Source organism: Seriola aureovittata, chromosome 6 (genome assembly GCF_021018895.1).
Source record: "Seriola aureovittata isolate HTS-2021-v1 ecotype China chromosome 6, ASM2101889v1, whole genome shotgun sequence".
NCBI classification, from domain to species: domain Eukaryota; kingdom Metazoa; phylum Chordata; class Actinopteri; order Carangiformes; family Carangidae; genus Seriola; species Seriola aureovittata.
Window position 1 is genome coordinate 15085268 of NC_079369.1, and position 10531 is coordinate 15095798.

Genomic DNA, 10531 nt, shown 5'->3' on the forward strand with positions numbered 1-10531 from the left:
GGTGGGGCAACAGCACTACTAGCGGGTCGGTTAGGCTCCAGTAAACATCGCGAGATTTTTGCTATCGTGCTGCCTTCGAGTGCTTGGAAATTTCTTGCTATGTTACGAAGGTGACAAGAAAGTCTTTATAGAAAGTCTACATTATTTCACTGAGATAATGTATACTGCAACAGTGACATTTTTGGGATTATAATGAATGTGAATTCAAACCCAAACTTTATGTTGAATGACAGGTGGATGCGAAAGAATATCCACAGGGCAAGACAGATCAGGATACAATTTTAAGAATGTCCTCAAGGCAGGAGACAGGTGTTTTTATTCATGATAAATTTTAAGAATATCCACAAGACATGAGACAGGTGTTTTTATTCATGATACATTTTAAGAATAACCACAAGGCAGGAGAGAGGTGTTTTTATTCATGATACATTTTAAGAATATCCACAAAGCAAGAGACTGGTGTTTTAATTGATGATAAATATTAACACTAATCACAGATAAAGGTTCCAGCACAGTCAAGTGTTAACATGGTAATGGAATTATAGACTACAGTATACAATAGTACATACTGTATGTTAGCACTCTTTGCCTTGAATTTCTATTTAAGGGAAGTCATTTGTCCAACACAAACTTTAATTCATAAGTAATTTAACTTCCTGTAAGTAAGTATGACAAAAATGTAACGTAATGTTAATAATATTAAGACTGACGCACGTTTGGTTGCTGTGGTGACACGTACAAAATATTTAGTCTTGATCATCATTTAAACATAAACAAACTCAGAGTCGGCCAGAAAACACAAATACAAGTTTCACTCGACGATTATTTGAGAAAGACGACCTCCATCGACCACTTTTTCCATCCTGACATCGACTGACCATAAACTACACAGGACAAAAGTTGTTCAAGCATGGAAAATGTGAGATTTATTGGTTTAAGATCCATGTTGTTTTCCAATGTATTTTACCGTTGAGACGCTCAGAACCCCCAGAATTCAAGAATTCGTTAATATTATATAAAGTTTGTTTGGCTAAGTGAAACCTTCGGGACAAATTCATCAACTTTGACAGACGTTTAACAAAACCTAAAGACTCCTAATGACTGTGAACAGTTTACACCAGGTTTGAACAGGAATAATTTCATTTCTGAATAAATATGAATAAAATATCACAAAAATAAGCATAAAACTCCTTTCAGGCCTTTCAACCCCTGTATGAGGTCATGGTTCAATGTTTTTTACTTTTTAGGAGATTTCAGGGTATTTATGACTTTTTCTTTTACAAAAGAAAGCTTTGCAGAAAACAATTTAGAAAGACTGACTACAATATATATAAAGATCAACTTTCTTCAAAATCAGATTATTTATAAAGTAAATAATCTGATTTTGAAGAAAGTTGATTTGACGTGATGATACAGATGTTGGCAGGTGTTTTCTAACCCCTCATCTATTTATTTATTAGGCCTGTTACTGTAATAAAAGCTAATATAGATTATAACTTCTTTAAGCAGGCCATACAAGGCTAAATGTACATTTTCCTTTTCACAATTCATTTTCAAATATTTTCTGACTGTCAGCAGTATGACTGAAATATATACAGTCTGTAATTCAAATCTCCATCTGTACATTCAGTCTGTATGAGTGTGCTCTTTGATTTGGTGATAAAACTAGAAGCACAGTGTCAGTTTCCATTCACATTACAAAAGAAACATACTGATATGCCTTCGACATAAGACCTGCTCCAACAACATGTACTTTTACTGTGATACTTCATATTTGACTGTAAATTCTTCTAGTTGTTTTTTGTGTATGTTTTAATATATGAGTTTTACTTTGAATGGAGTATTATTGGATTGTGGTGATGACAACTTTAATGTAAAGATATGAGGATGTTTTTCAGAAAGTCATTATTATGAAACAGTTGATGATTATGTTGATGTGACATGCAGCGGAAGTTTGAAGCTTGAGTTTGTTTCTGCTTTTCAGTTTTACACTTGGCGTGCTGTCCTTGTACCCAACGTCAACCAGCCCAGCGTACCTAGGCTGATACTTCGGAGGGTGCCCATCTCCAGCAGCTCCTTGCCAGGCCCCCCCCCCATTCCCCCCTCTAACACACCTCCTGGCTCCCCCTCTCAACCAAGCACTCTTGCTAAGTCTCCCAGCTCTTCACCTAACTCCCCCTCTACCTCTTCCTCCTCCTCTGGTTCTTCCTCTGACTCTTCTCATTGCTCTTCCCCTAGCTCATCCCCTCCAGTGCCAGAAGATGAACGCTGGACTCGTGTGGTGTCTGACACTGAGAACAAGATTGTCTTGAGAAAACTGCAGACGGCGAGCTCCCCTCTGACCACACAGACACCCCAGAGGTCTTCCGCAACTGGCCGCCCTTCCAGATTTCAGGCAAACACCAGTTCCCGGCTGATCTCAACGGGCCCCCAGGAGAAGTGGGTGAAGAAGATTCGGTCCCTTCTCAGACAGAGAGACAAGCGGCCTGGCAGCAGGGGATGCAAGAGAGCTGCTGGACAGCCACAAGGGTGCCCTCCAGGGAAGCGCTCTTTAAACAATTGATTTAAAATTATGGAGTATTTTGTGATGTGATGTGATGTGATGTGATGTGATGTGATGTGCCTTTTTTACTTAAAAATGTCATTTTATTATATCTTATTTCATTTTAAGGACCACACACTGATGCTACGTCATCGTCACTGAACCTGTGACTCTGGTCAGGGTGCCTGTCAGAGTTGGGGAGGATCTGGGGGGGATAGCGTAAACCTCCAACGTGTTACACCCTCTCAGTGAAGCTCCTCTCTGGCAGATGGGAACAGGATGCAGACACCATGTCACGGAGGTTCATATGTCTGTCTGCGCCAACCCTCGACCGACAGAGGAGTCCACAGTGACGAGGACCACAGTGCAGTGGTACAACCTGCAGACAAAAAATTACATAAGGAAACAATGTAAGTTAGTTTATCCTCTATATGTAGCCCATCATGGTGGAATCAGGGTAAGGTAAGGTAAGGTTCACGCAACAGGTAAGAGTTTCATCTTGACATGATTGTTTCACTGAGCAGCAGAACTGACCAGCAGCACAGCTGGGATATTACAAGGTGAGTTTCAGAGCTACAGAACAAATGTTTTTTATTGTTTATGCTCTTGACTCTTGGAAGACATTTTGCATAATATTCTGTTTAGTTGTTTTCTCTGATTGTGTTTTTTTTTCCTTTCAGTGCTTTCTTTGGATGACTGCAGGACCTAAGATGACCCCAGAGGAACCCAGTAGGAGACACAAGATGGTGGACAGCCCCATGACAGTGAAGAGGAACAGAACCCCCTCTAGATGAGACCAGGAATCAATGAACGCCAGCCCAGGAAGAGAAAACAGCTGATGAACAACCCAAGGATGATACAAGTAAGTCAAATCTTTATGATAGAGCTGGAATAGTATGGTAACTCACTGATACATCTAAATGTATTGTCTTTCATAATGTTGTGAGAAATGTGTACTGTTACAGTGGACAATTAAACAGAATAAAGTCCCCCACAGATACTGTATGTTTACGTAAGTATGTAGTGTGCTGCCAGAGAAAATGGTTATTTCTCCCAGAGTGAATGATGAGTTCATCTGTTGTGTTTTGTTCTGCAGGGATTTCTGTGGGCAGAGAAGAAGTTGAGCGCGGCAGGAGTCCAGCCATGAAGACATGCAGACCACACTATTCTTTACAACAAGTAAGTGGAAGGTAACGTTTAGGTGCAGGCCATGTCTAAGTTTATGTTTTCTCACTTTTAGGAACTTTTCCTATCACCATTGCCAGGATTGATTAAGTGAAGAACAAATGACTGTGTTCATGTTGCGCTTTGTATTAGATTCCTCCCTAAAATCCCTGTAATGTCTGTTTCAGCCGGGTGCAAACAGAGGACCTGACTGAACGCTGCATTGAAAGAAGTTGGGGACAAGTCGGCCACCGACACAGTGGAAGATTTGATGACAAACTGTATAAAGGGTTCCTCAAATAAAAAGTCAATACATGAAAAACCATCTCAGTTTATGCGTTTGGTGTTTGTATTCAGTATTTTATCTGAGGAAAGTTATGTAACCCTCAAAAGAGAAACAGTGGGAAACTCAAAAGTGTAACAGTGTGAATCCTCATTCAGTATTGTTTCCAGTTTTCAGTTTAAGTGACAGTTATTCCCTGTATTGTGTGTCAGATGATTCATGGGTTTTTTCTATGATTAATATCAGTATCGGAACAAGACAAACCACAATGAAGATATAAGCACTTGAACCACTCACTGCATTCTTTCTAAACAGAGTTAAGTTATAGTTGTCTTATGTGCCAGTTCTGGTCCTGCATGGTTTGAAATTAACTGTAACAATTCAACAGAGATCAGACTTGACACTGCCTTCAAATTAGATGTGACAATATGATTTTCATAAACCAAAATAAAAACAAATTTCTGACAATCAAGTGACTGACTGATTTATAACATTTATTCTTTCCTCCAATCACATTTGATTTTGGCTGCTAGACTTTACTGGTACACATGTACACTACTTAGTTTCTCAAAGAACTGACTATAAACTTTTAATAAAGCTCAAGAGAGTTGCATAGACCACTTCAAACATTATTTTATTTGACAGTATGATTTTTTGGATTAGTAATAAAATACATGTTGCAAATTGAAGTCAAATAGAGTCTGTTTTCCACTAAGGCAACTGTTACAGAGGAGCAGAGATGTGAACTGCAGCAGACTGCGAATACTGTTACAAATGACCAACAGTGAATGAATCAAAGAGAGTTGTTATCAGGACATCCAGCAGATGACTTGCTGTTGTTTTCCTGCTTCCTCTTCAACTTGACCATAGTTTAAATAAATAACACATTTTTACAGATAAATAAAATTTTCTTCTTTTATTCACAAACCGCAGAACACAGCAACAACATGCTGATGTTAATGGGAATGATTCGTACCAATATTAACGTAAACTCTAAGAAAACACTCAGGCTAACAGGACAATTAGACAGATTATAACATGATCCAGTATCAGTATCATAAATAAGTTTGTAATGTTTTATTATTAAATATGAAGTAAGCAACTGATTTGAGAACAGTAGGAATCAGATGATACAGATGTTGTGAGGTTCTTCTGTCATGAACTTTATACAACCTAACCCCTCTAACCTGTCCCTAACCCCTCATCTGTTCCTTTATTATGATGTTTGTCATGCGTTTGCGTTCATCTCAGCCTCTGCTGCTGCTGTTGTTATTTTAGCTTCATGTTAATGCTTTTACCCAGCCTTATATATTTTTTCTTTTTATTGACCTCCACCTTTTGGGCTCAATGTGTTTTTAGTTTGATTTTGTCTAAATATTATTTAATAGCCACTGAAATTATGCTGTACATGCTCACTGGTCTGCACAAATGAAGAGCATCGAAAGGCAGAGATTTGGCTAAGGACATAAAGACAAACAGCTTTTAAATGACACACTAAGCCTGAGATTCACTCCTCAGTTGTCACTGTGAAGGACTCTTCATTGTCACAGTCTTGCAGGCAGCTGATGGGCGATCCACTTACAGTGGAGCTGAGTAAGGGGATAGATCTGGATGGGACTTGTCTGTGTTGATGGGATCCATGAGTATCAAGCCATGGAGTGGACATGCTTCCTGATCAAAGTTCGTGCTATGCTCAACTGCTTCATCCAAGGTTTCTCTGTGAAGGTACTATAGCAAAGAAAGAAAAAAAATCATTACACACAGTAATTTAAAGCTGCTATGTATTGCAGTTACTCACCATCTATAAATAATTGTTGAATTTATTAAGTGGCATTTTAGTATTACATTTGGCAGTCACCAAATGAGCCAAGCAATAGGCTTTACTTTGTGTAAGCGGTTTAATTAGTGCCAGTGTTTCTCCAGATTAATACATTTAACATCAACCCCATTGTTGCCATCTCTCCACATATGTTTCCTTTATCTTCTAGGTTATCTCTTTTGGAAGCTGGAAGACACAGAGTTGCAACTTCCTGTTTTACAAGGTAAATAAATCTTACATTGTACCATAAAGTCAGATTCAGATAGTCTTATTTTTCACCAGATCCAACCACATAGCACAAAATGTAAAGTGTAGTACAGGGATCAGTCTAATTATAAAAATCCCTAATGTAATCATTAAAATTTCTTGATGGTAAAATCTATGCCGTACCTACTCACCTACAGTGAGTTACTGTACACATGCACACGAAAATATACAGTAGAAAATGTATAGACCTGGCTATACTCAAGCAGTATATGGCATTTTCTCTTGGTGTTCGGCCACAGTGCTGAGAGAAGGACTCCAGAGATGCAGTCAGAATATTGGAAGATTTTTGTGATGAACCAACAAACAGCGGCTTGGGAATGTTTTCTCTGGTAACTGGTGGGAGTGTAAACTTGCCCCTGCAAAGAATGATGTCTCCCTCCTTTGTTTTATACAAAGGGCCATCATTTCTATGTTTTACATCCTGCTTCCTCTTTTTCTGTGTCTCTTTAAAGTCACCAGGCTTCACAGACTGCAGGCTGGGTAGGTGGGGTGGTGCCCTTTTGGAGTGGAGGTGTGATACTGAAAGTAAGTTGCTGATGGGGGGTAAGCGTTGTAAAGCTTTAGCTCTGATTCCTCTTCTTTGCTTGGTCTCAGCTTTCCTGGATTTGGAAGACATCTGCGGCTGGTTGAAGCCATCTACCAGCAACATATCTCCCACCCTGGCTTCAAATGAAGCACTGACGTACTGGCATCGATTGGAGGCCGCTCTCTTCTGCCCCAAACTCACCCAGTGTTTCATCTGGAGGTATATGCGCACGGGCATGGGCATATTTGGCAGGGATACCACTGAGCACAGCTTGTTGGCTAAGTAGCGCACACAATCCCTGTGACCATTCTTAATGGCAATTTTCAAAGGGTCGCAGCCAGCAGGGTCACGACAAGCCAAGGTTAAAAGGTTCTTGGTGATGAAGAGTTTGAGGATGAGGAGCTGACTGCTCTCCACAGCTACATGGATGGGACACTTTCCGGTGTCTCGGTGGGCGGTTTGATGGCACCACTGGCGGTACGGATGGACTCCCACGGGTTCCTCAGCATGCACCCCCCTCTCCAGCAGCCAGCCTGCCAGGTCCAGGTGGCCTAAAGAGGCAGCAATGTACAGCGCTACCCGCAGCTGAAACCTGGAGGAAAGAAGAGAGTTTCACTTAAGCTAAATAAAATGTTTTGTTTGCTCTATGGATTAGCTGCACAACAGCTTCTTTTCATGTGAGGAATTTATGACCTCATCACAATCCTGTCGTCTGATAGGTGGCTCTGGACTGTCAATCTGTGGCCCAGGACGCAACCTTGGAGGAACTCCACCCACCCATCCCACGTGTCCAAACGTAGAGTAGCTCCTATGTTAAAAAACAAATAACTGCATGGATTCCAAAATAAATCAGCTTCATTCAAATTATATTCTGTTTTTACCTAAAATTGGTTGGTTGCATATAAACAGTTGATATGCAAAGTAATTGATTTTGTTTGTCGTACTGGAGTTTTTAGGCTTATACTTTGTCGATACTGGCTGTGTAGCAAATTAAGCATGTCAACAAATGTGGCCATAACTGTAGTTGTTGAATGCCAACAAAAGAAAGCCTTGTTATATCTTGACAAGATGATCAAATCTGACCATTTAGAACAGTAAATATTTTAACTTTGAAGAGCAAACTTCAGTTCTCGATACCTTACACCCAGTTCATACCAACCACCATTCAGCACAGATGGAGGCTGCGTACATTATAAAGTTTAAAGCGATTGAATTGTTGAGAAAATACAAGATATCTAACCTGTAACTGAATCAATTCAAATGTTACTCGACTATTCAAACAGCATTCACCACAAAGTTACACACATCAGTCACATGGCAGCACAGAAAAAAAAACACACCTTACCCACGCCAATGGCATAGTCTTGCAGTTGGTTGCAATCATAGAGTTGCACATCTGTGAACACGCTGAGTCTGAAGGCGCTGACAGGGAGGCCACTCTGCATGGACACCATTGTTTTCAGTCTAGCAACGGACATATGCAGAAGAGCCTCACTTCCTGGGACTGGTAAGCTTTCTCCTGTCACAGCATTGAACACGTGCATCACAGGCCTTGGCTCACTCTGAAAAATAGTTATAGTGGCACAATGGCCTTGCAGTTAATGAGGCAAAAATCTAAGTAACTGAAGTCACAACATCAATCTTTGTTCTTAAAAGATATCACATCCCACTGAAGGGTCAATGACTCAAAAACGAAAAAACCTTTTAAATAATCTTAAACTAAAATTGTACAATATAAGTCAGAGGTTCATTAGTCAAGTTCACATTTTAAATTTAGTTCATTACATTATATTTCATTTGTTTGCAGCCACTGTACTAGGATGAACAATATTCAATGACCACCATGTACCAACTTAGATAGTTTTATATTAAATAGTTTGGAATCAAACATAAGAATTTGAAGTGACAGGTATTATTCTTAAGCTGGTATGTGTCTTTTTGTTTAATGTAAAAAATATAGCAAAAATAGTACACAAGCAAAGAGGGAATGCTATATAGTGTCTCATTATCAGGGGCATAATGTAGTGATCTTGGAGTTTGCTGCCACTCTGTGGCTGACGTTAAACTTTTTAACTGAAATATATTGCATACACTAAATTGTCTAGATAACTCTGCTGAGAGACACTCAGAACCTGAAATGCTTTTTTTGCAAAAGTAAAAAGAATTTGGAAGCAAACAAGAGATATGTGCATACATCTATCTGCAAAAGCTTTGTATGTGATTTCCCGTCTTGCTTGCAAATGATTTTAGTTGAATACATGTATATATGTACGCAACTCATTAAAGTGGGCAGAAATATATCTTTGACATAAACGAAACATGTGAAATGTCAAAGCCCAAGTGACCCAGTCAGTCTGGAGAGTGAAATAGGACAAAGAATATACACCCAGTAGAAAACAACTACTTTTATGAGAGGCTGTATAATGACAAAAGCTGAGAAGGGACACGGACACACACACACGCACGCGCGCGTCAGCTTTTACACAAGGTTGCCCAGTGATGAGCCTGGAATGACTCCTAATACTAAAAACCAAGGAATGGGGACAAACTAAAGATCTCAGACAGCCATAAACGCAATTCCCTTCAAGTTGCTGCTCACATGGGAACATCTTGTCCCATATTCCTGCACCAGTCTGACATTAAAGTCAGTCACTGTGAGAAGAATGTCTTTAAGGAGAATTAATCACAAGTTCTGAATATGCCTACACTTAGATGCTGATTTTAGCAGTACATGAATGGAAAAATGAGCACCTGATGTTTTTGAAGTGAAATGTCATTAGTGATTTTATGTAGCGAGTGGGGAAACTGAACAAATGGACCCAGTTCAAGCTCCTGTGACAGCAAGTATCCACCATACTGAAGTGTCGCTGAGCATGGCATTAAATGTGCACCAATTTAAGGAGGAGTATTTTTTTTTTGGTGGAAAGTCACAGTCAGAACTTCTATATGCAAAATATTGTCTAAAACACAAAGCGAAGATGCACTCTAGCATCATGTCCCAGCATGCACCATTGTAAGCTGATTGTATTTACTGTAAATGTACTGTATTTACTGTAAAGCCCAACACAGCCTCAAATCTGTGCTCTCTTTTGATGTTTTAAAACCTTTATCAGGCATCGGAGGGTACTTCCACTGGTGATGCCCACGTCGCTCAGAGCCCAGCTGTCCTGCAGAGCAGCACCACCATAACTCAGCTCTAGGTAGTTCCAGACCTGCTTGTCATCAGAGAGTTGCACAAGAAATCTTTCCTACAGAAAGGAGTGGATGGAAGTTAGTGGAGTCGCAATAGAGAATGGACCAAGAGGTTTGTGATGGACCATGTTCAGTGTCTGTGGCTGCATTTACTTTCCGTCTTCCTGACTGACAGTCTTCTGTGTTATTTTCAGTGCATGCAAATATGTATGTAAATTTTTTTGCAATGCATACTATTTCACCATTACAAGCAACATTATGGCAAAGATGTAATAAATCTATCAACCACTGTCTTTTCCCTCCAGTACAACATTCAAATCATCACAAAATGCAGTCAAAACATGTCAAGAAATTAAGGTCTATTAATTTTGGAGGGCCCTGGGCCCCAAGTGGAGCTTTTATTACCTTCACCATCTGCTTCATGGCCCCCACAGTCTGATCTGGAGGGATGTCAAAAGTTTCACAGAAGCCCTCGAAGTAGATGAAGACCTTCATAGTCAGGACATCCGTCCTTCGTCTGTTTGGCTCCCTGCTCTGATCAGACTGAGGAGTGTGTGTGGGGTGTTTGTTACAGCCAGAGTCATTTTAAGGGAAAGTGGAGGAGGTGGGTGGGGGTTTGGGAAGGCACAACGGCTCTTGCGATCTAATAAGTCACCCAAATACTTTTAAATCCAAATGATCCAAATGCCTTCAAAAAAAAAAAAGTATTTCTGAAATGTTAATTGTATACTGAAGCTG

General features: G+C 39.9%; 1 protein-coding gene and 1 long non-coding RNA gene across 3 annotated transcripts; one reads left to right on the plus strand and one right to left on the minus strand.

Moving 5' to 3' along the window:
* Positions 1–4: 4 nt before the first annotated feature.
* Positions 5–4031, plus strand: LOC130171028 (uncharacterized). 2 transcript variants are annotated; one of them, XR_008828067.1, is made up of 5 exons: positions 5–110; positions 1985–2914; positions 3223–3404; positions 3639–3721; positions 3895–4031. It is a non-coding gene; the product is annotated as an uncharacterized LOC130171028 (long non-coding RNA). The 2 variants fall into 2 exon arrangements; XR_008828066.1 differs by lacking the exon at positions 5–110 and adding an exon at positions 791–919.
* A 1574-nt stretch (positions 4032–5605) lies between these two features.
* Positions 5606–10288, minus strand: LOC130170910 (protein ANKUB1-like). Its single transcript, XM_056378613.1, has 6 exons — positions 10199–10288; positions 9706–9849; positions 7947–8163; positions 7295–7409; positions 6264–7193; positions 5606–5717 (listed from the first exon to the last, which is right to left on the minus strand). The coding sequence occupies exons 1-6, from the start codon at positions 10286–10288 to the stop codon at positions 5636–5638; spliced, it is 1578 nt and encodes a 525-aa protein (XP_056234588.1). The 3' UTR covers positions 5606–5635.
* Between the last annotated feature and the right edge of the window lie 243 nt (positions 10289–10531).

Excerpts from the sequence above, each read along its gene's own strand:
- LOC130170910 (XM_056378613.1), bottom strand. The coding sequence starts at position 10,288 with ATGAAGGTCTTCATCTACTTCGAGGGCTTCTGTGAAACTTTTGACATC. Across the intron at positions 8,164-9,705 it reads CCCTCCGATGCCTGATAAAG|AGTGAGCCAAGGCCTGTGAT; the intron begins GTTTTAAAACAT and ends ACTATTTTTCAG. Across the intron at positions 7,410-7,946 it reads AGACTATGCCATTGGCGTGG|GAGCTACTCTACGTTTGGAC; the intron begins GTAAGGTGTGTT and ends TTTTTAACATAG.